Raw genomic sequence first — 26573 nt, 5'->3', positions numbered from 1 at the left:
GTTTTACTTGGTAGCACTGCAGTACGAAGGGCACTACAAGCTTTTAGTTCCTATTTAACTTATTCCTAAACCTTCCTCTCTAAATTATTCTTTTTTCCTCGGTTCATTTGAATACTAAATCGTTTACTTAACAAATAAAACCTATGTTATATTAATATATTAAAATTAAGCTTATCTTGATCATTTGTAGTTTTGCTGGGTAACGCTGCAGTATGAACTAGCTTTTAATTCCTTTTTTTTAATAATGCAGATCTTTATTACATAACTAATATATTCAGAAAAAGCACGAGGCCCAGTATTCTGAGCTTGTATGGCTACTCCTAGAATACTCTACATTACATATATGCATCGGGTTACCACACCTTCCATCAAAAAAAAAAAAAAAAAAAAAAAAATCAAAACTCATACTCATACAGGCAATGGCGTCTCAACTGGCAACGGAAATCAGTCCTATCTATTTCATTTTTCAACAAAGAAGGCAATCCATTCCACAGCACTGGAAGAGCATGGCGACTGGAAAATCCGACCTTGTCGACACCTTAAGTGGTCTCCTATACTGGCTTACCTGTCTAGTTCTATATCTGTGAAGATCCCCAGCAGTAGAAAACATATTCCGAAAGCAAATCGGAACAATAAATTAAATAATATCAAACATAAACAAAATCTTATAAAACTTACTTAATCCAGAGAACGGCAGTATTTGGACGAGAGAATAGATGGATCTTACAGAAGTTCGGCTCTCAACCGCATATATCACTCTCATCGATTCGTTTTGTAGTGACCGCGAGTACTTAAGATGGGTCGAAAATGTATTAGACCATATCGAACAACAATACAATAAATATGGATGGATTAGTGAAAAATAAAGCAGCCGTAACACTTTTTGAGGAAACTGGTATTTCAGTTTTCTGAACAATCCTACGGTTCTTGCAATCTTCGAGGATATACACTGATTGTGTTCTGAAAAACACACTGTTTCATCAATCAGAAAACCTTAATATTTCACAACTTTTCTTCTTGATATGATCCATTTACCAACATCCAGTTCTTTCTGCCACGGGTAATAGTTTGCCAATTTTTCAAAAACAATAAAGGCAGACTTGTTGTAATTAATTTTGAGCTTGTTAAGTCTCATCCATCTCTCTATGCGGATCATATCTTCCTTCATTATGGACAAAAGTTGACTCTCAGTAAGTGCCATAACTGAATGCTTGGTGTCGTCGGCAAAAAGAACAAGTGATTTTCTTGGTTTCGAATTTGCAGTCTCTTTACTCAAATCCGTCATCAACTCAGAAAGTGCGCGTTGAAGATCATTTATACAAACCACGAACAGCAAGGGTTCAAGAGGGGAGCCTTGGGGTACTCTACAGTTTATGTGAAAATCTCCCGACTCAACCTCGTTCACTCGTACATATAGTGCTCGTCTCCTCAAAAATGAAGCAAAAATCTTCGGGGCATTTCCTCTGATTCCAGCAATTTACAGTTTCTTCAACAGGATCTCATGGTCTACGGTATCAAATGCCTTGAAGATATCCAAAAAAGTAGTTGCAAGTTTAAGCTTGTCATCAAGCACATCATTTATTTTAGTTGTCAGAAACTGTATAGCATACTCCGTTGAAAAATTTCCCTAAATCCAAATTGATTCTTATATATATATTTTTTTTCCAGTCATTTATTCGGATGTATATTATCTTTTCAAAAACCCGCGATAAAATCGGTAGAAGTAAGATTGGTCTATAGTTGTTGAAATCACTTCGGTCACCACTTTTATGCAAAGGTACAACTCTGGCTTTCTTAAAATGATCAGGGTATTCCCCTACTTTGAGACAACCATTTATTAATGACACAAAATCTGGAAGAATCACAGGTAAGATAAGACTTGTTACTTTTAATGATAGGAAATCTGCTCCCGCTGCTCAATTTCACATGTCACTAGCTATTTCATTCACATCATTCATTGAAGTCGGCCGAAGGCGAAGACTGGTATCACTTGGTGGGGGTAGGTGTTGCTCAAAAGTTCCGTCACTGGGGTTGTTTCCTACGGAAGACTTCACCCTCTCACCTACTGCCGAAAAATGTTGGCCCAAATCTTTTACTAAATCTGTTGCTTCGCAATTTCCATTCCATTGCCAAAGAACAACTTTTTTCCTCCAATAACTGACCTTATGGTGTCCCAAGTTTTATCAGGATTTCCTTGATTTTCTTTCAAGTTATTTTTGAAATACTCATTTTTTGTTTTCGACAGCAACTTATTTAATGCGACATTATACTTTTTATAAATTTGTCGATCTATTTCACGGTCACTGAGAACACTGACCATATAGAGGCTGTGCCTTTTTTTCAGAGATTTCAGAAGTGCTTTTGTCATCCATGGTTTCCTAGGAGTGTCAGTTTTATGTTGCACAGAAGACGCTCTTACACACGTCCTTTCGAACATTAAAATCATCTTCTCATATCATTTGCTCAGTTTTTCGATATAAGATTTACACTCATCTAGGAAACTCCAATCTATTTTCTCCAGTTCATTCTTAAACTTAGACAAACACCGTTGATTAAAATAAGTACGATCTTTGTTGGATCCAGAACCATGAGGACTGAGTCCTTTTATTTCACAAGTAACCATAGCCCCAAAGTGGTCGGATGTATTGTTTATCATCATTTGCGGTCAACAATACTTCACATATTTGCTTTACATTAACAAAAATGTAATCAATTAATGTCACACTATTTTCAGTTACCCTAGTGGAAACATTAATTACCAGGAATGGACTATAACTAAACATCATTTTAATGAAGGGTCTAGATTCTCGGTCATCAAAATTCAAATCAATATTAAAATCCCCCATAGTCACACACTGAGACCTAGATACGGGTAGCGTTTCCAATAATTCCTCCAACAGCTCAAAAAAACAAACTAAAGGGGACAATGGCGGTCTATAAAGAATAACAACAAAAACTCCCTTGTTGGCGCTTAACCTCCAGTACCGTGCTCTCCAGTGCCATTTCAATTTAAACTGACAAATCATCCCTCACCTTGACTTCCAGGTCTGATTTCACGTAAGCCGCCAATCCACCATGCCTGTACTCGCACCTATTTTTCCTATACAAATTATAACCATTAATATCTAATAAATATTAATTACTAACATCCAACCACGTTTCTGTCAGACTTAATACATGAATATTACGGCTATTTTCAACTAACACTTACAAACATATGCGACAACTGTTAGTCCTCTACAGTTTAGATGAAACAAATTCAACTCTCTATCTTTTACAGGGTTATCTTTAAACAAATTTCTAGAAAATACATACTTCGCAAAATCACTGAAATCAGACTTGACTATCCTTATCCAAACTTTCTTGTAGAACAACATTACATTTCTCAAAAAATCCACCGGATTTCTCTCGGCCAGCTCAATTTTACTTCTAATGTTCGCGGTCATACCTAATACATTCAAAAATTTGGCAACCCGAACGCATAACAACTGATACATGATGTCTCCATAATACTAAATTTTCCTGTTTTGCTTTACATCCAAATATACACTCAAAAATGACAAAACAAACGCTATTACTATTGGAATTTATCATACAACCCAACTCGGCAAAATAATACGCCGGGCTTAACCATCATCACTATTTAAACATTTTCCTCTTCAACATTCATATAATAAATAAAAATAAATAATAAAACCCACTACCTATAGCAAAGAAAAAAAAGTTCCGTCACTTCTTTATTGTTACACAGTATCCATCAAGTCACCCCCGCCGTGACCTTCCCCGCGACCTTGATAACGAATAAACTTGCTTAGCGACGGCGACTCGTCAAGCGAATATTTTTCCGGCACGGTTTGATGTTAGCGTTTCACACAAATCATAGGCGGTATAGATTTTATTATCCAGGTTTCAAGTCCCTGGATATCACATACACGAATTTTGTCACGCACTGACACAAGTTTCTTTCGCGTTTCAAGCACAGATAATGAGGCATCATCTGTCAAATAAATTCCAGACTGGTTCGAAACTGTTTTCCCGCGTAACTTCCTACTGTTCTTCAAAATAGCGAGTTTGGCTTCTCTCGATTCCACTTGAACTTTCACATATTTTTTCATTGGGTTTGAATCAATACAGTAAACTCTGGAACGTCCATTTCCAAAACTTCTGTATCTATGCTCTGAAAATGGGTCTTTGCTTTATTTATGTCTGCAGAAACTACATTCCAAGCCAAGATTCTTTTTCTGTTTCTTTACCATAAACCAATGTTAAATTTCAAAGCCTTCCTCTCATATCAATTTCCCAAACTCTTTAAGCAGTAAACAAGGTTGGCATTGAACTCAAGTTTGCCAGTCAGCCTATCCGATAAGCCATTCTAAGCCGGGTTTCTCTTTTTTTCAATTACTTGAAAGTTTGTAAGATTAAATATTGTAAACTAAAATCGAGCTTTTTAGTTTTTCTTTTTAGTAGTGTACATAGCCAACTTGTTTGACTGACTGTATTTCAAACAATAAGTTGTAAGAAAATATGGTTCGATTCCGACTTCCTAAGTATATGATGAAAGAAAGCGTAAGACGATAAGGCCACATTTTACAGAAGAAGCGTGATAGATTTCCAAAAATTGTGCTTTCTGATCATCGATCACGGGGCAAACAAAAAGCAGGTCGTCCCAAAATAGGATGGCAAGAGGCCATAAAGATTTAAAGAACATTCAAACTTCATGGAAGGGACAAAGAGTGGAGGTATGTCAAACAACAGATTTAACAAAAAATTTGGTTCGATCCGACTCACTAAGAATACAATGAAGGAAAGAGCAAAACGACAAGGCCACTTTTTGAAGAAGAAGGATGATAGATTGCCAGTAATTGTACTTTTCGGCCACCCATCTGGGGCCAAACAAAAAGCAGGTCGTCCCCAAATGGGGTGGCAAGAGGCCATAAAGATTTAAAAGAACATTCGAACTTCATGGAAGGGAGCTAAGAGCGGAGGTATGTCAAACAACAAGTTTAAAAAAATGTGGTTTGATCCGACTCTCTAAGAATACAGTGAATGAAAGAGCAAAACGACAAGGCCACGTTTTGAAGAAGAAGGATGATAGATTGCCTGTAATTTTACTTCTCGGCCACCCATCTGGGGCCAAACAAATGAAAAGGTCGTCCCCAAATGGGATGGCAAGAGGCCATAAAGATTTAAAGAATATTCGAACTTCATGGAAGGGAGCTAAGAGCGGAGGTATTTCAAACAACGGGTTTAACAAAAAATGTGGTTCGATCCGACTCTCTAAGAATACAATGAAGGAAAGAGCAAAACGACAAGGCCACGTTTTGTAGATAAAGGATGATAGATGGCGCGTAATTGTACTTCCGGCCACCCATCTGGGGCCAAATAAAAAGCAGCTCGTCTCCAAATGGGGTCACAAGAGGCCACGAAGATTTAAAGAACATTCGAAGGTCATGAAAGAGAGTAAAGAGTGGAGCGCTGAACAGGTTGGGGTAGAAGAGGAATGTATGCAGCTGTGTTGGTCTTTTGCGGCTTGGTACTGCAATGAGTTGTTAGTGTTAGTAGTAATAGCAGTCTACTGAAAAATTTTCTTTAAAAAATCTAACTAAAGTTTTTTTCTCTGTCGGATTTACCCAGATTTTTTTTTAAATTTCAAATCTTCCAACTTAGATAGCACCTAGATCTTTCTTCCCAAAGTAAAAAGCGCGCAGAAGAATTTTGATTACCACCAAAGCAAACAAAAATCCTAACCCGAAAAATATAAACTCCTTAATTCTTCCGTAATCATATCCTTCTCTCAACTACCACACTTCAAACTTTATAACATAAAATAAACCAATTACGAGGCCAAACCCTTTACTTAAAAAGTAAACACAAAACATGTGCTAATCATATACAAGGTTAAAGAGTTACAATTGTAATTTACAGGAAAATATTGGTCACCGGTAACTAACTTCAGAAAAATCGGATCCTGGAAAAAAAAGAAGAAAGTTTCACTTAATCTTTATACACGAAACGTCAATTAGAGGCTAAAATACAACGATCACTAAAAGAGACGTGGGCAACTTCATCATACTCTTGAAAGTGGGTCATGCAATACCTTTGGACTATTGCCAGGAGTGAAACCAGACAGTTTTGAATCGGAGTGTGACCAGTGGGAGTACCCCTCTCTGAAGAAAGCCCGTCTGTATAAAAGAATAACATGTTCTAAAACAGTGCTCAGTGGCCTTGAACCCCCCCCCTTCCTCCTTTTTAATAAATTTTACGTAATTTATTTATCACAGGGCCCTATGAATGACATAAATGAAATAAAGGTAAAAGTAAATTTAATTCCTATATAACTTTTATTAAAGATAATTATATATGTTTTAGTTCATGCAATGACGGGCATATATTTTCAAGATGTTCAAAGAATTTTACGACGTCTATTCAATGTGAAAGTTTTACTGAAAATTCTTTTAGTAAAACTTTTGGTACTTTTAGGAACTTTTAGCTTTGTCCGTACTTTAACACATCATCCTTAAAATCCAATAAAAAAAAAACATTGTAAATGTAGATGATTCGCAGGGACATGCGCAAGAAAGGAGAGGGGGCTTGGGGCCCAGACCCATCGACCCCAGCAAAGTCTGATTTCTTTTTAATTTTTGGGTTCTTCTAATTTTTAATTATTAGATATTTTTACTGCCCCCCCCCCCCCCAGAAAAACTTCTTTATTACCACTCCTACCCCTGGAAAAACCCTACGCACGTGCCTGGTGATCCAAATATTTCTATAAAAAAATTAACGCAATAGTTGGTCTCCAGGAAAAACGGTTAAGCCGGATTTAAATTTTCAGTTGTGCACTGAAATTGTGATGAGATACGCATGCAGGGTGAAGCCATTTGCGCAAGTAATCCATTATTTTTATTTCAAATCTTAATCTCCTAATTCTCAAGATCTGTTTTTATTTTCTAAAAAAGACTTCCAAAATTCTCCAATTGTTAAATCAACTTAGCAATTCTAGTCAGAGAAAGTAAGTCAATTTTAGTCAGTGAATTCCAGAAGTGTTTAGTCTTCTTAGCAACTACAACCAGAAGTAAGCCAATTTTAGCCATTAAATTTCAGAAAGCAGTATCTAAAAAAATATTCCCTTTTCTTACTTGCTTAATTTGAATCGTTTAAACAACATGTTATTAAACTTTAGTTGTATGCTCTCTGGCACAATGTACAACAATCAAAATCTTTTGAAGATATAATATTTTGTCAATCCAGTAATCTTTTATGGCAAGTTTAAACAGACTGACAAATCTGCACAAAAAAATAAGAAAAAAAAATAAAATAAATAAGAAAAATAAACACAATTTCAGACATCTTTGTAAAAACACTGCTATTGACATTCTCTTCCAAATAGAAAAGATTAGTTAACCACTTTCCTATTACTTACAAACAGGATAATACTTAATTTGTGACTGACTATCACAAGCTAAAAAAGTTGAATTTATGATTAAGATCAAATAATATTGAAGTACCAAGGACATCAAAATGAAAACAGTTTTGTCCCCTGAACCCATCTTAGGTCTGTTTATGCCTGAAAATCGGGATTTTCTACGATTTTTCTTTTGGTTGTCACACAACCAAATGATTTTTTTATGGATTTATGGATTTTTTTTAAAATAAAGTCTCTCGTTGTTGCCACACTGAATTGTGAAAAGATAGAAGCGAAAACTTCTCCTTTTTACACAAGAAGCAGAACTGAACGATTCTACCATCCAATTTATATCCATCTTATATACGAGTATTTCAACAATCAATTGGACGCTACAACCTCTTGCTGTTGAACAAATATATGCTAGTGGGATAACGTCAAAATTGGGTAAGAAAAGTGATATTTTGGGCATCAGAAGAAAAAAGAATTACATCGATAACTTAATAGTCAACTAATGGAATAAATACTCAGAATAGGATAGTCTAATTGGTCTTTCTAAAAATATGTTCCTGTGGGCAAGTCAATTCACTTATAATTTGAAGTATTTAATCTTGAAGAATTCTAGTAAAAAAACATATTGATGAATAGCTTAGATTTTCAGCTCTTCAATGATACTGCATATCTTTTCAATTCCTATTTGGTAACAAGATGTTAGCGTTATATTCTGACATAATTTTAATCATCCAATTACTGTTTTTTTTTTCTTTTTTTATTGATTTTACTGCCAATTCAAGGAAGCCATTTTTGTGCTAAAGTAATCAGGAAAGTTACATTTTCTAGAGCTTAATGATGATACATTTTCTTCGCTTATTGTCTGCTGATTTTTGACACACTTTCTTCATTTTAAAACTTGGCGCCCGCTAAGTGTTAAAACTGCATACCTGCATCGAACGTCTTTTGCATTAGAAATTGAGTTCCTGGTTTTTCCTATTTCTTTGAGATGTATATGGTTGTGTAAGTTTCCACTTAACCAATATAAAGAAACAGATTTTATCTTTAGTATCCTTGGTTATTTAAAGTAAAATCAAAGGCCATATGTTCTGTCAGCCCTGTAAATGTAAAACCAAGCGCTGTGTATTAAGCTTGAGGCCATTCTTTATGATGATGATGTATGTTGTAAGACAGTGTTGCCATGTATGTGCAATAGTCGATCAATTTCTTCCAATAATCAATACAGAAGTCGAATTGATCTGTTCCACAATTTAAAAAAAATTGTATTGGATATCCCGTGTAGCCCTTGAAGCTATTCTTGATGAAGGTTATGTATGTTGAAAGAAATTGTGGAAAGGTTCCTTATTAGGATTCAGAATTAGTTGTTGTTTTGTTTGTTTTTTGCCGGAGACAGGGTATTTGACACGACAATGTTGTCATTAAATCATTTAGCTTTAGAAAATCCCCAATGTCCTTTATTTCTTATTTGGACTTTGAACTTGACATATTTTTGCCAACAACGATTTTTTCAAATGAAAAGCTCGAAAATTAAGTTTTTACTCTAAAGTACCAAGGATATTAAAATAAAAGCAATTTGCCACCTGGACCCATCTTAGGACTATTCATACCTGAAAACCATAATTTTCGAAAAATCATCTTTCAGTTGTTTCAAAAGCTTGAAGTTTTTAGGTCAGTAATATATTTTTGTCAGTGTTGTCATGTTGAACCGTGAAAATAAATAAGTAAAACAAATTAACTAAATCTCACAGCACTTCTTGTCCGTAACTACTATAACATTACTAATTCATTGATTCCCATGGACATATAAACCTTCAAATGACGGCTATACTTTCTTAAGCTGTTTGATGTCATAGGTTTTTAGCTGATATTTGCGGATTTCCCTCCCCCGTTTCTTGTTTTTAATTTAGCACCCGTCACTACCAATAAATTGCATAACTGCACATGGCATCAGAAGAAAAAAGGTTCTATTGGTATTCCATTAGTCAACTAAGGGATTAAATACAACAAATCCTAAAAAAATTAAATATAAGCAAAAAAGTCCTTACTTTCAGTTAAAAAAACTTGTTTTTTTTTATTTAATTTTTGAACATTTTTGAATTAACGCAGGTTTTGATTTTGACTCACCGTACACGAATAATTAAAAAAAATTTGCATATTAATTTTACTTTTATTTGGTTAAATGGCTTTCTCGAAACTTGTTTAATTTTATCTAAGAAAGTTTTTATTAGTAATAAATATAAGTAACTTACGAATTAACTTACGTAACGAACTTCTATATTCATAGATTTTTAATACATATATTAGGGGGCTCGCCCCTAGTCATTACCTTGCTCTTTAAGCTAAAGTTCGAATTTTGTTCCAATTCTTTAAAAATGACCCCTTATTCACAAAGGCCGTTAATTAGAATAAATAGCTCTTATGAAAGTACTAAAAATTCTTTGGCCTAAAGAGCAATGTATTTACCAGGGGGTGAACCCAATCATATACGTAATATTTTCTGTTCGTTTTAAGTTTTGATGTTGCTCCTTACTTTCAGTTGAAAAAATTTTTTTTTTTATTTAATTTCTGATCTTTTTTTTAATAATGATGAAAAATCCGGCGCCCCTTCATAGCAATGTCCCTTCCCCCATGAAAACTTCCTTCATGGAAAAATCGTCCCATATAGCCCCCGACCCCCCCCCCCACCCCCACCGACAAGAAAAAATCCCCCCTGAAAACGTCTGTATACTTCCCAATAACCAATACAATATGTTAACATGGGGTAAAGTTCAAAGCTTTCAGCCCTCCCCCGGGGACTTCGGGGGATTAAGTCATCCTAAAAGACAGTTTTATCATATATTCGATCATGCTGAACAAAATGGTTATCTCAAAATTTTGATCGGGTGACTCTGGGGAAAAAATGAGCGTCGTAGGGGGCCTAGTTGCCCTCCATTTTTTTGGTCACTTAAAAAGGGCACTAGAACTTTTAATTTCCGTTCCAAAGAGCCCACCCCCACGATATTCTAGGACCACTGGGTCGATACGATCACCTCTGGGAGAAAAAAAAACAAATAAACACGCATCCGTGATCTTTCTTCTGGCAAAAATGCAAAATTCCACATTTTTCTAGATAGGTGCTTGAAACCTCTACAGTAGGGTTCTCTTATACGCTGAATGTGATGGTGTGATTTTCATTAAGGTTCTATAGCTTTTAGGGGGTCTTTCCCCCTTTTTTCTAAAATCAGCCAAATTTTCTCAGGCGCGTAACTTTTGATAGGTAGGATTAAACTTGATGAAAGTAATATATTTGAAATCAGCATTAAAATCTGATTCTTTTGATGTATCTATTGATATCAAAATTCCATTTTTTAGAGTTTCGGTTACCATTGAGCCGGGTTGCTCCTTACTTACAGTTCGTTACCACGAACTGTTTGATCCATTTAATCATTTCAAACTATCAGATACCATTTTCACTGTCCTTGGTACTCCAATAGTACTTTAACAGTTTACTTTGACAATTTTTTTTTTTATTTTAAGGTTTATGTTCCCTAGCTTTTGCTATTTTATTTTTCCGAAGTCCTACAGCTTTAATGGGTCAAACTAAGACAACAATTTGGCTATCACTCGATGGCTGAGATTCAGCTTTATCCATGAATCGAATTATATTTTATAATTTACTTTCCATTTATTTTTAGATTGGAAGAAAAAAGAGATTTAAATAGATGAAAAATATATGAAAAAAGAAAAAAATTTCATTTTTTTTAACAAGTTTAGATTATTCCCTAAGAAGAAATCTAAGCAATATTATTTTGTGGTTCGGTGAATGGATAGATCTGAAGCTAATGAATCCAACGATATTAGTATTGTGTTTGTTCGGCACAAGCTACACCAGAAGGCTGCTCACAAAATCACGTGTTTTACAAGGAAAATAAACCGTAAAATGAAAAATATAAATTACAAACATAAAATAACTTCAAAATCAATAAGATGAAAGAAACAAGTGAAACACGATTGATAAGGGAAAAATCAATGGTAAAAAGATATAGAACTCAAAACGTAAAGAAAACACTAACCATTACCCTATAATTATGTTGCAGGAGCAACACTTCAGTATTGTCATTTTTTTTTCTTATTATTATTATTATCTTCGGCTGATTTCAGCTGATATCAAATCCCAAGGATTTTAAATGTGGACCTTAAGCCGGATTGACGTATATGACATTACATTTTGGAAAGCTGTGTATAATTCTTGCCTGGGGTAAAAAAGATGGTTTTCGTTATTAATTGAGCCAGAGCCTACAGTGTGTGAATTAAAGTGGAGGTTTATAGCATATGTCGTATTTTTCCGACATTACGATTTTTCGAACAATGTTTTCTATGGTCGTTTCTACAGGCTAAGAGACAGTTTTAGAAATGATTCAGGACTTGCCATTAAGTAAATCAAATGAATAGTGTGTCGTTCAAGCGAAACAAATTTGAACCGTGTTCAATGAATACGGTTGAGCATTGGACCACGAGAGTTTAAGAGTATTTCTTTTTCAATCAGAGTTCAGTCAAAATAACGATATGTATCGGTTTGAATTATCTCAACTTATATAGACCCCGCCTTATTACTTATCATTTTTATCAACAACTACAGATGGTCAGCCCTCGAAGTTAGATTCATTTTTAATCACCTTTTCTTTTCCATGAAATTTAAACGGAAATCAACTTTTTCGAGACATTACCTGAAGATTTTCTGTTAAGTCCTTATAATCCAGCTCTAGTTCTTTCCTCTTCGTAATGGCAGCAATTAATTAATTAAATCCTATTTTTTAATTAATATGAGCAATAGAACAGTCTAACTATCAAAAATTTAGAATTTAATGTTATGTGTGGGTTATTCTGCACATGTTTACCTGAAAAATGTTTGCCTATTGTTACTTGGCATTTTCCATTTCCTGCAAGAAAGTATAGATGGCAGAAAAATCCTTTTTGCCCAATCCTCTTGTAACCATCAATCGATACAACTGGTGAGCTAAAGATCCAAGTGGGATTGTCGTTCCTGTAGTGGTGGCAGCGGTTTGGGCCAGCCCCAAATCTTTGGTCATCAAAGCTGTTCCAAAACCACCCTGAAAAACGATAAACTAATTAAATATTATCGTTAAATATTAACAAGAAAATCGTCAATTGCAAATAGTGCAAATATACTACCTATGGGAACCCTGGTCGGTAGTTGACTGATACGACAATTCTGTACAAGCCACTCCCTGGAAACCAACGACAGTCAAAATTATTTTTCTTAATTTTCCATTTTAATTACTTAACTTTCAATAAAATCATTTGCCAATAAATAATTTTTATTTCTAACATATATAATTTTTTTTTTTTTGCAAAAAATTAAAGCAAAATTCTTCACAGTTTACAAGACTTTGCAATCAATTGCACCACTATGCAGGACTTGATCTTATCTTTAATTAATCTAAAGAATTAGAAATAAAGATAGAAAGAAAAATTTAGAAAAACACTATTTTTTAGAGCTACCTATTAGGGAAAACAAGGTTTCCTTAAAAAAATTAAAATAAAATTGCGGAAAATTATGTCTAGGAGCCAATATATAAAGAAATACCAAGAAAATACATAGAAAGGTCGAGGTCAGTAATTGAGGTAGTGGATAAAGAAAAAAATCTACTGATTTTCATCAAAGGCTGCTTTTTACATTCGTACAGTATAATTTCCTTTATCACTTAAAATGCCTTTAAAAATTTTAATTTGCTTAAAAAGCTGCCTTTTCAAAAAATTAAATTCCAGTTTGACCAATACAGGTAAACAATAAATTATTATTGTCGAAAGTTATGAAAATCGTCTTGACTGAGTCTTTATGAAGTAATGAAGCTTGGGCTCTATCCAAATATTTTTTTGTATATATTTTACTTTTAATTGTATATTGTAGGTGCCTGCAGTGGTAGCAGTAGTTTGAGCCACCCTCAAATCTTTGGTCATCACATTTGTTCCAAAACCACCCTGAAACACGGTAAACTCGCCATTTCTTCTTTCAAATCGCAAATCCTTACATGTTCACAATTTGAAGAGGAAAATAAACAACAATCAAAGAATCAGGCATTAAAGCAAAACAAGCGTTTTGAAATAAGTCTGAATTTACAATATTTAGGAAATCAAAAGCTTCCGGTTAATGAAAAAATGTAATCTGGCTTCAATCTAGATATCTCTATGTTTTTGAACATTCCCGTTTCGACTTTTTTTTAACTCTTATGACTTATTGAGTTCCAATGGACTTTCTTTCTTCTATAAGTCTAATAGACTTTTTTTTATATGGCCTCAAGGTCTATGACCGTGAAGATAATCTTAATCACAGAAAGTAGAGAAAAAAATATCTCCTAATACTAACGGACGAAATCTATATCTAGTAACTAACTCTGAATGGAATGGCTACTCTAATAGAGTAACGCCAATATCTCCTAACATAAATGGACGAAATCTATGTCTAGTAACAGACTGTAAATGGAGTGGGACATGAAATACAGAACAAAATTTAACTTTTTTGTAATTATGTTCAAAAATTTCAGGCCTTTCGCGAAGTGTAACTAAGATTCAAAGACCCTTTACTTACAGATCGTTACAATGAACTGTTTGGTGTTTTGCTCGGCCTATAATATAAACAAAAAAGACAATGCGGTTCTAATAGTGTACTTCTTGCTTTGATCTACACACTATTTTCCGGAGCTATGGGCTATTAAATATCTTAGTATTGGATGTGATCGTCTCTTACTAGGCTTTTAGCTACCGCTGCAACCCGGATTCTTATTTTTCATTCTTTACTGTAAATCATACATGGTAACAACCTACGATTGTGACTATATTCATCAAGCTTGTACATGAAAACGCAGTTTTTTTTGTAAAAATTGATTGTTTACTAAAAAACTAGTTGTTTTTTTTAATTACAAAAGGCACTAGATGTAGCAATTTCCTTTAAAATGACCCATTAAACAGCTCTCTATGATTTTTAAACGCCCAGCTAGCTGAGGAGGAAAAACAAAAAAAGGATGTCGTCGATGCAGAATATTGTAGTTCAAGCCCTTTGGGATATTGTTTTTGTTATTGTTATTTATGGAAATAAATGGAACTTGAAGCCACTTTTCTCGTTTTTCAAGCCCACGTATTTTCTTTGTCATTCAAGTCATGGGACTGTTAGTTTCCTATGTAGGAGTTTCGTACAAGGCGGGTCTAATAGTGTACTTCGTGTTTTAATCTGAAACTATTTTAGGAGTTATGAACTATTTTATTCCTTAGTATGGTAAAAGAAAAGGTAAAGGATGCGGCACTAGGCCCTCCAGCCAGGAAGAACAATGGGGAGATGGGGGCCAGCCATCCTGTTATTTCGCACACCCTTTCTGTTGTCCTTCCCCAGATTTCTCCAGGTACCCATTTAGAGCTGGGTCGACTCTGGCTGAGCCTACAGAGTCACACCACTGACGCCCGTCCCAAACCAAATAATTGGGTACACGAGGATTCAAACTCTCGCCCTCTCGGACAAAGCATCCTAAATTCAGCGCACCAATCCATTTCTTAGTATGGGACTTGATCGTCTCTTACCCGGATTACCTGCGTATGAAATGTCAGGGAGTCCACAAAATTAAAAAGTTAAAAGGTTATATGCTTTTAAAAACAGGTTGTGAGGTTCAGCCTACAGAAGGGTGAAATCTAATAATTGTATTAGCGCAATGGAAATGAATCAAGACCGCTGATTAAACATTTAAACCAATTTCATTAATCAAAAGGGCTTTACATTCCTGTTCATCTGAAAGGTTTCACACAGCCTATAGTCTTTTATCCCATGAATCAGAGATCTAATAATCAGAATTGAAACGTATAATCACGATTGACGTATGCATGTATGCATGATTGAAACGTCAATCATGCAGCAAGTTTCTAAAAGTTGACCAATTTATTCAAACTAGTCATGAAAAGAGAATATAAAGTTACACTAGTGACAAGACATTCTTGCCACTAGTGTCTGCCCCTTGATAAAGGATCATACACAACAATAGTAATAAAACTCAATGCTGTTTTTCTTTAAGGCTGCTTTGACATGCTACTACTGCATGTATGAAGAGAAAACCAGAGAAATAAATAGTGTGGCTGCTTAAAATGAATGTTCACTCATGGGTTGAAGAGCTTCGTTACTGTTTTTGCGCGTCAAGAGACTAAAACTCTGCTATTTAGTGAGGAATTGTTTCAATGTCGTGGTTGCGGCAGTTGCTGCAACCTATTAAAGGAGGAGCTACGATCCTTGGTATTCAAGAATAAAAATTTACGTTTTAAAATAATTCACAAATGAAAAAATATTGCCTTTTGAGCTGATTCAGGAGTGGTAACTATTATAGTAGAATGTTATTTTGAAAATAGATTTAAGCAATTTTCGGAAAATATTACGAAACCCCTGAAACTATTGTCGGGTCAAAATAAACAATAATTATTGGAACTGTTTTGGCCGACGACCTTACGCAGGAAACTTCAGTTCCCTGGTTTGGACAACAAGGAAAATCACTTTTTTTGAATGGATAGCCCTGATATGTCCTCTAACGTTTTCCTCAACTGATAACGGGGAACTCTGCCACCATAGAGAGTTATTTAATCTAAAAGATCAGTTATCGTACAAGTATATATAAGGTTTGTCCAGAAAGTGATAGCAGTGAGTTGATTTAAAACATTTATTGAGCCAACCGTTACAATTTTATAAAAACTTTCTAAATAGCCTCCTTCTGCGTCATTGCAGCGCTGCAAGTGCGATTTCCAACCATTGAAGGCGTCATGGTATGCATTCTCCAGAAAAGCCTTGAGAGCCGCGGTGCATGCTGCTTGGATCCCCTATGTTGCCTCGAAATGCTTACCTTTCATCAGCCTTTTCAGGCGACGAAATAAAAAATTCTGGGGGAGGGGGGCACATTTGAGCTGTAGGGCGGCTGCGGAAACGTTGGGATGCCGGCCTTGGTCAGGTACCTGTTCATGAGAAAGGCGGTGTGAGTTGGTGCATTGTCGTGGTGCAACTTCCACTCGGCTGTAATGTCTTGTCACATTTCTTAACTATAACTTTAAATAACAGCAAAGGCAGTACTTCTTAAGAGCCCCTGTAAAAAGCCTTAATGATGCCTTCACAATGAATAACTGATTTGATTTTTGAAAGTAATTAATTAACAAAAAAAGTGTTTCTGATAAAAGAAAAGAGCAGAGTTGGAACTTAAAAAGAACAAAATTTACTGCTTCACGGTTTATGCAACATATTCTGGAAAAACTGTTTCAAACAAACTGGCTCTTGATATTTCCCTATATTTTTAGAATTCTTGAAAAACAAGCATTTTACTGAAAACACAAAACCGGCACAACAAGACTGGAAGAGAAACAAGAAAATACTTAATTGGCCTGCAGAAAATAGCTGATAAATTCATTCAGCTCCCAATTGTCTTTTACTGGTCATGAAATCAATAAATTGTACGAAACAATTTAAACTATACAAAATTAAAAAAGCTCAGCTTTCAGCAAAACCTTAGGCGGAGGGGGGATTTAAATTTCCTGCATTGGGTTTTCGACAAAGACGATTCTGAAGGTGTACTTTTCGTTTCTTTTTTAGATACCAACTCCTCTCAGTGACGACAAATTTTACCTTCAAAATTCATTTTATTTTAACTTTAAATGTCTACTGTTTTTTCTAATAAAGTCTAAACTTACCTCTCATTTGCATCAGAAATAATCTTTACCCCCATCCCCCTAATGTGCAAATATATACCCTGAATGGGTATATATAGGGCTGGGGGGTCAAGTTCATTTGTGACAAAAATGATTGTTGCATTTGGAAAGAGCATACAAAAAAGCATCGAGTAGTATGTTTACTTTATTCGTAAGTCAATAATATGAACTGCCGAAAATTTACCCATACTTTAACCTGTAGACCATACCTGGAAAGTTCATTTTCCTAACCTAACCCATTTCCAAGATAGCAAAAAGTAGCTAAACTAGAATTTTACCTTTATTTTTTCTAATCTTAAGTTTAACATGACCGTTACTTTTCTTTAAAAACTTCTTTTTGGGAAAGTTTTTTCAATTAATTAAATACAAGAGCAAGAAAATATCTGTTTCCTCTATATTTACAACTAATTTACATCACTATGCTGCAAAATAAAGTCTACACCTACCTGGTACCGGAGTAGTGGAGGAAGCCAAATCTTTAAAATTAAAGGTGTTCAGGTTCGAATCCCACACGGTGCTAGGAATATTTCATTAGGAGCTTGTTTGTATAATATTCATTATAATTTTTATTCAGACAATTTAATCTGTCCACAGGAATGACTCTAGCTCAAAAAGCAAAAAGCTCCAAGCAAGACCAGTCCTGCGCTTGACTCCAGTTAAAGGTATTGCTCAATGTAGATAAATTAATATATAGATGTAAAAGCTCCTATCAAGGGCGCATCCAAGATTTTTATACGGAATTTTTTTTTTTGGGGGGGGGGGAAGGGCAAGAAAACTTTAGCCCCCTACATCTGGAAAAGGCATTGGCTCCTATGTTTCCCTTCAAAAATCTTTCCTTTAGTAACGATTGACTCCCCCTCCTTACGCTAAGCTTTGACTGTTCGTCCCAATTTTTTAAGAACAACTCGTGAAATACAAGAGCCTTTTAAATAGAACTGGAATTGTTTATTAAAAGTGCTAAAAACTTTAGCGTGAAGAGTAACTCAGAGTAATTCAGTAATTTTCTATAAAGTGGTAGAGCCTATGTATATAGAAGCTAAGTAGAACCGGTTTCTTCGTAAGTTTCTTTCAGCTTAGTGTGGGACAAGACAAAGAGAAATGACAGAATAGATAGAAAATATATAATTTGGGCTATATATTTGTACATTAAGAAGGGGGGTAAGTATTCGGACAGTGTAAAGTTGGAAAACAATTCTAACTTCATAATATGCAGAATAATTGTACCTAACACATTTTGCATGCAGACCCCACTTTACTTCCCCCCCCCCTAATGTGCAAATATATAACCCAAATTTCTTTCTAAAGTATCATATTTTCATCATATTTCGTGATATGTCATTAGGATTAGCACAGAAACAGGTTCTACTTAGATAAAGAACTTAACTTAGGTGCTGTAACAGACAAGTACCCTAATCTTTTATTTGAGCAATTGATCCTCTATCTGGCACTTGAACAATTTTTTTAGACAACATTATGCTGAGATCACAACTTTTTTAATTCATTTATTGTAGTGTTTGAGTAGAGGAGGGGGTACCAGCCCGGGACGAACACCGTGCTGCCATCTACAATTTAGTTTAATGCTGACGGGACATAATTTATTCAAGGATTATCGATCGAGTCTAATGGGGGTCAAGGTCAATCGATCTGTTGTTGTTGTTGTTTGGCCACGTGTAATGGCATGAGGGGTGATTTACATAATCGATGGGGGAATTATTGATTCACGAGCGTGGGGAATTATGAAACAATAAGGGCATAGCCCCCCTAGGGAGAACACGTGGTTAATGGGGTCAATGACCTCTTTTTCCAAGGTCGATTTATTTGATGTTTCTATGTGTAATAACTCGGGGGCGAAGGTTGCACATGCGCATTGAATTCTAACGGGAACAATGTTATTGATCTAGGACTCGAGGGGGAAGTGAATTTCCGAGAACTTGATTGCATAATCGATCGCGAATGTCATGGTGTCCAGAAATAGTATTTGTTGTTGTTGCTCTCGAGCCAAATGTTAAGAGTTTCCCGGAAACAGTTAGATCACGTGTTTCCTTCTCAGCCAATCAGCGAGTCGGTTACATCCCCCTTCTCAACCAATCAGAGGGCTGGTTACATATTAGCGGCGGTGTGAATATAAGGAACGGGTTTTTTTGATAGAGTTTTATTAGTCTGTGAATAGAGTTCAAAGGAGTGAGAAGAAGAACAGTTTTGACTTTACTCATTTGGATATATATTTGTGTTGATGGCAATGAGTGGAATGTTTACCCTATTAGAAGTTGATAGTGGAGTTGATGATAATAGTACAAGAGCACCAAACATTGCGGTGGAAATCATGAAAGGATTGCGGCTTTGTCTGGAATGGGATGCAGTATATGCACGATATGTAATATCCTTGAGCAAATTCAAAATGGAGGACCAATTATGTTTCGCTGCAAAAGTTGATATAGTGCATGTGAACAGAATTCAATGTGCTTTAAGTGCATTAGTGAAACATATTGAAGACAATAAACAGTATCGACAAGTGTACATGCTCTATATTATTGATGGTGTTGTTCTAATTATTCAATAAAATTGTTTCGAAATCGAAAATGTTCCCTTTCTTTTCTGGTTAGGGTTAACGAATCAGGGTCAGTCTAGAGTCAGCAGTCGGAGTGAAAGGATTGAAAAATGAATAAATTTGAGAAAGAGAGAATTAGATCAAATCTAGTGTTTATGGAAAAACATTTGATTTTGGATGATGATTTTCTCGAGTTATCTCTTAAACGCAGGATATTCTCTTGTCGGGGAACACTTGACAATATAATGAGGAGTGAATTCCATCTCGTTGAATTTATCGAACGATGAGGATCAGTTTCGTTTTAGCTGTGAGTGAGTTGACATCGGAAACCGAAAAATGTTCTATATATGTCCATTGTGCATGTACACTCTTGGCAGTTGGAATCAATGTGTGAATTGTACAATTATTGGTGACTATAGTGAAAAGTGTAAATTATGTAATCCTTGTAAATTACATAGAGGCTATGCAGTACAAATTAAAGGATGTAATTCATGTCTTGAGGAGGTGTGTGACTCTCATCCTAGAGGGCACCTGTGCTCCAATTGCCACTATGATAAATGTGATCAGTGGGAGAATACTTACCCCACTATGATTAGAAAGAATTCCAACCGTGATTTTAGTTTATTTCTACAATATTGGTATCGTTACGGATTTAAATTATTCCGGGACGAGGACTCTGGTCTACGATTCAACTGTTTGAGTAACAAGACAATCTGGTTTCTACGTCACCACTGTGACGACACTGCCTACTAGGACTATAAACCAAGTGATTTTTATTTGGCAGTTACCGAATGTGATTCACCACTTGAAAACACTGTATGTGATATTGCTTCAAATAGACAGATTGAAACTCTTGAATTTTATAATATGAATGCAAATAGTATAATTGACTATACAAAGAGATATGACAAGAGTGAAGTTACATTTTACTGTAGAAAATGTGACCCTGACTTTGCAGTCAATCAAGATCAATATAGAGTGAATCCAAATGATTTACCAGCATTAGTGGTTCACGACAGTTGCCTAGACATCGAAGATGAAGAAATCTAAAGTGAAGCTTTAAAGACATTGTTATATATATATACATTTTATTAATAAACAAATTCACAAACATTTTTTTAGCACTTTACTCTTAGGGCACTAAAATCAATACTATATAGGTCTGAGAGGATATTTTCCACTAGAAAGTCATTCAGACGTGGATTGTCACTATAAATGTGGAGAAATTGCTTGTAAGTATAGCCACGACATCGGAACACAAAATATAGTAGTGCATGGAAGCCGCAGCTTTTAGTCGTTAGATCCTGCACCCTCTTCCGATTTTGAATAATAGTTTTCCCACTGCTCTCGATATACTTGCTAATATGGGGTGTGTAGAATGTATAGGGTAGACCTAGAGGATCAAAAAATTCAATCGTCTTCATTGTTTGAAAGATGCATAGACCCGTCAGCACAGTCGACGGGCTGCTATTAACAATGATTAAAGCATTGTTGACACTTTGAATTTTTCCAAGATAGTCTGAGGGAAGAATATAGGATGTGTAATGAGACATGTAGGGGTCCATATTAAATACATTGATTATTTGACTGGTGTTCATGGCGCCAAGTCTAGTAGAACCCTGCCTTCGGGAGTCATTTCCCAAGAGGTTTCATATTGATTTAGTGAGATTAGGGCAAGACTCTGAGCCAATGGGTCGGCAAATTTACACTCTAAACGCACAGTCCCCGTATGTACTATACTCATATCCTGTGTACCAGAAAAATCCAGAACAATTATAACATGTTTTTTAGCAAACATATCTTCGGTTATACCATTTTCAAATAATTGAGTCATGGTATAGGGTTTGAATGGTCAACTCGTACAATGTTTTATAGTATTTATCAAAAGATAGATTGTAGAGTGGGATGCCGTTTACTTTGCACACAAGAGATGAAAGTCCAAACATCTCGAATCTATGTGGGCATTCTGTCCATGATCCAAGTGTACTGGCACTTTCTACAAAGGTCTAAGACCATTTTTACGGGCTTTCGACATTGATAAAGGATGAGTAAGTAAAGTTGCGTGAGCCCCGTGAAATATGATATTGTGTGATGTTTTTCTGATGAACAAGTGGTTTAACGTTGTTACCAGTGGCTCTCAGTTTTTCCACGGCCAATGCAACAGAACTCATGACCTGTTGTTTGCGTACATGTAGTATTGCCGAAGTGAGGGAGAGACTTACATCAGGATTGGCAGCAAGTTCTTTTCTCAATATGAAATTGGAGGGTGCAAGCGTTAGTTTTTATATCCACTTTAACATTGGGCGGTAGCCATTGGGGTATATTAAATATTTCATGATATATTTTTCCAACTAGATGTAATTAACTAGTTTTAGCATTTTTAAGTGCATCTGTACTATCAGTGTTAGTAATATATTCATACCTATTGGAGGTGCCTCTTAATTCCTAGTATGACCTTGGTGTCATCAACATGAATTTCATATAGCTTGTATAATTTGAGAGATTGTTGCTTGTGCTCACCAGTGTGCCATTGATGTAGACACTGATTTGACGAAATAAATTATGTAATATACAATTTTCATAGGATATTCCATCGCTCCGAATCGGCATTGTATTATCGGATTTATAGACTTTCATTTGCAAATCTAGAAATGTTGAAGACATGTCCATAAAATAGTTTTCATTGGAATAAATTTGAAAGTGGATATTATCAGAGAGGGGTTGTTGTGGATAAAATTGTTCATAGTATCCATGCTTGACACTCACATCAACATTTTCAGCATTGAATAGATTCAATGAGGCGGTGATTGAAGGTTGAGAATCCTTATGCGGTAGGTAGGACATTTTAGGAGAAAAAATCTAGTTTCGATCTGACAATTTTCTTCCTGGGGCTTCTGGCTACACTACGTGTCGGCTTTTTCCTTCTTTTCTTTGACAAGGGGGATGTCTTTCGTGTCCGTCCTGAGTGGAGACTGATGAGTGATGCGTTGTTTCTTGATCTTTTTAAGCCTTTACCATTCTGTTTTAATTTCTCGCCAAGGGTTCGCGCACTGAACCTAAGATTTTCCGTAACAATTTTTTTAAAATCCTTGCCAGAGCCCCAATCGTATAGTGTAGAGGATGCAAAATCTGTCGCAGCCAGTACAAGATATTTTCTAGCCAGTGGTAGTGAAGAGCGAAACAGCTTAGCAAACAAACTGCCAAGACCGTAGCCAGACATTGTCGAGCGACCCTTGTATTAGTCCATTCCATTGCCCTGTTGTCTTGGGCCTAGAGTATTAACATAGCAGTCAATATCAGGACAAGTGAATACCACTTTTTTATTAGACATCTTGCAGTTGAACGATGGGTCGAAAATGGCATGTAATCACATCCAAACCTTTTGAAATTGCTATCGGATCACCCAATTCGGTTCTTAGTGCTAACTGACAGAGTTACAAATAGCAAGTGTTTACTGGGACATACTGAAGATGCTTTATATTATTGTGGTGAATATGTGCTTGATTGGTTTTTCGTTCAAGAAATCGTAGGAGGGGACCATTTGAATTACCAACCCGAGATGTTTCCACAAATGAAGCATAGAGAAATATGCAGGTGTCTGTGGAGAAGGCAGGCGGATAGTCAGCGAAAATGAAATTAGTGTTTCCGGCACTTTTACCATTGATTATATTGAGCTTAGACCCAAGAACATCCTTTAGATTATCATTGAAAATAACCTTTTCATTGGCAATAGGTGAACTAATGTAGATCTTACCCTCTTCCTTTGAATAGCTGAAATGAAAAGCACCGTTTTTACGAGCACAAATTCTTGTATTGATAGAACGAATTAACTAATTCATGCAGTTGAGTTCCTCATATAGTAGTTCAATGTATGGATAATCCATCCAATTGATTTTTTGAATTTTTTCTTGATCACCTGGTGGTGGCGGCCAATCATAGGGTCTGATTTTTATTTCATATTTACTATCCTTTCTCAGGATGTAATAGGTATTTTTGATAATACAATCGACAAGAGCCACTTCATACTTTCCGTCGAATTTGATGGTGGGGGAGAGTTTCGTCCAAAAATCACTTGTTCTATTCAGATCATTGTAGAGAGTATCAGAAACATTGTACATGAAAGTCAAATATAAATCATTGTTCATTTTTAATTTCTTCATCAATTACCCAATAACCAAAATCTTATTTGTATCCAAGCCAGCTAACAATCATCTGTTTCTTTCCATGGCGTGTACTACTCTTTAATATCTTTTCAATTTGATAAATTTCACTAGTGTTTCTAACTTTTTGCAGTTCATATTCATAAAAACCGCCAAGAATCTCATCATCTTTGGTGTCTCGCAGTCGATAAGTTATGGGTATGGTGTCCAGGATTTTGGACACTTTAAAAAGTTCGGTGCTCCATAAATAATTCCCTTTTCAGAAATATTGGTGGTTCTATTAATTCGAACAGTATCACCAACATTGAATTTCTTCTTCTTTTTTCTCTTTTTCACCCTTGGAGTATTGCTTTAGAAAAACATCAAATGTATTTTCACTATAATGAACATCCGTTGGTGTAGAGTTGGACAGAGATCGATGGGGTCGATGGTTGTATATCTGCATAATTTTATCTAAATCATGAATAAAAGCCGATGTATTTTTCAGGGTACAATATCTTGAAATTAATAGACGAATCGTTCTTATTAATCGTTCAGCCAATGCAGCCTTTATCGGACTGTGACTATGATAAAGTATTGTATTATATTTCAAAAGAACCTTTTGCACATGGGGATTAACAAATTCACTGCCACGATCCGATTGAATTTTTCTATATGAATCCTGTTCTAGAATACTTTCAATGCCCCGAGCAACTTCAACACCTCTCTTTGGTCGTAGTGGAATGGCATAGGCATAGCGACTAAAGATACTGATTGCCACTAGAATATATTTATAGGGCGCATTGTGACGCCGTTGAACTGCGTCTAAAGTTAAAAGATCCGTTTGCATTATATGCAGAGGGAAAAAGGCTTTAGTTTGTCGATATTGTTTACTGCGAAGCCTGTGATTCCGATGTAGTGTGTAACTCGGCACATTTTATAGATACTCTTTTGCATTTTTCAATGTGGGGGTGCCGGAGACAGCTTTGGAAATCGTTTTTGGAGAACTTAAACTTCCCGCTTCACCAATATTTTCATAGACACCTTTCAAAACTTCATCCATTTTGAGCGTAAACACGTAGTGTAATGTCCTCTCCCCTTTTGCACACTGGTGGGCGAATCAATTCGTCTTCACTTTTGACTAGCAGCCACAGGTGTTGTAAAATCAGCGGTGCTGCTAGTATCTTCAAATATTGAATCTTCTTCTTTTTTAAATGGTGTTGTTGTTGGTGGGCTATATTCTCTTAGTTTCTTTAGAATTTACTTATTGCCAATAAGACTTTTGGGAAAGTTTATTGCACACAGAAAGGTGTATAGATTATCGTCAAAGGATAAGAGTCCTTTATGATTCGTCACCATATCACAAATTAAATCAACTAGATTATAACTTTTTCCTGAATTATAATTCGTTTCCCTGTGCTCTCGACTTGAACTTGATCGCCAGTTTCCAACATGAGATAAGATAATACTCTTTTACTCTGTTCTCGAAAGGTCACTGGCAATAGGTTTCCAATTTTCAATACAATCGAATTCAATTCCTTCTCCTTTGATGCTGCTGCACAATCTTGAGATTTTTCCTGTTTAGAGAGATCGGTGGCAAGTCTCTCCCGATATGGTTTATGTTTGTCCGCACGTCGCAATGCATTTTGAAGTAAAAGCAGTTTTTTGTCATCGGCAATATTCTCATCGTTAATGAATTTGCTCAGATTGTCTTCAAAATTTTCGATGGTTGAGAGGACAAGTTCAAATGGTGTAAATTTATATGTTTTAGACATCTAGAGAAAACAGCTTACAAGTCCTACGATTATCGGTAGTAAAAGTGTGAAAAAGCTACCGCCTGCTTGAAGGAGCCGTGTTCTTTTTATATTTTTTACCTTTTTTTTAAAATACAAGGCGCGTAAAGTGGAACGATTTTCCTTTGTCTGTTGTCTAACACCTTCTGGCAGTTGAACATTGCCCTCAGTTAAATTTAAACAAAGTTCAGATATTAGATTAATGAAATCATTGTCAACCCCATGTTTGAGTATAGCCTTCCTAAGCAAGCGTTTTGAAGTGCTTAAAACGGAAAACAGATGTCGTTGTTCGTGTAATTTCTTCAGTGTCATAATGGCGACTAATAGTCTTTTCTACTGTTCACCGGAAGATATACTGTAATTTCATTGTTCAAAATGTCGGTGACTACACGTAGATCCTCGGGGGTGCTCTTATTAATAACAAAAAAATTTTAACGTTAGGGCTGGCTTGGCACCTTATTTTCCGCGGACACCTGATATTTTGGGGCACCGGTGTTTTTGTGATTATTTATTTTTAGTCGTTAGCTAGAATACCGCACGACTCGATATATAATATAAATGGTATAATTCAATGCAAGGGTTTGCATACATTTGCTCTGATGAAACAGATTGTGTAGGACCAGAGTAATGGAAATGTGTTCATGGTGGGAGCGAACAGTGAACAGTTGTAGCATTTCCTGTGAGAACTGTTCAATGGATTCAGCCAAATCATCAATAATCAACCACGAGTTCGAATCAATACTATTGAAAACATCAAGTCCCCGTATGAATTGTATTGGTATGGTTGTGTCAATAGCTTTTATTTTATCATAGGACTCTTGCCAAATACTATAGCAATAGTAGATTTTTTTCGGTTTTTCCAAAAACATTTTATCACAATTTTGAATTATTCTAGCTAAAAGCGTTGTTTCCCCCGACATTGAAGGACCACACAGAAACGATCTGAAGGATGTTTT

General features: G+C 35.6%; 1 protein-coding gene across 1 annotated transcript in view; it reads right to left on the bottom strand.

Moving 5' to 3' along the window:
* Positions 1–5818: 5818 nt before the first annotated feature.
* LOC148940583 (3-hydroxyisobutyrate dehydrogenase, mitochondrial-like) overlaps positions 5819–26573 on the bottom strand; it is a 172685-nt gene continuing 151930 nt past the window's right edge. The window contains exons 7-8 of the mRNA XM_089105680.1: positions 12292–12504; positions 5819–5968 (exon numbers count right to left, since the gene is read on the bottom strand). Coding sequence (XP_088961806.1) covers positions 12313–12504 — 192 coding nt within the window. The 3' untranslated portion in view covers positions 5819–5968; positions 12292–12312. The remainder of the gene's footprint in view (positions 5969–12291; positions 12505–26573) is intronic.

Source organism: Artemia sp. Qi Xiang Cuo, chromosome 19 (assembly GCF_049724085.1).
Source record: "Artemia sp. Qi Xiang Cuo chromosome 19, ASM4972408v1, whole genome shotgun sequence".
NCBI classification, from domain to species: domain Eukaryota; kingdom Metazoa; phylum Arthropoda; class Branchiopoda; order Anostraca; family Artemiidae; genus Artemia; species Artemia sp. Qi Xiang Cuo.
The sequence above is the reverse complement of the archived record's forward strand: the minus strand, read 5'-3'. Positions and strand labels throughout refer to the sequence as shown.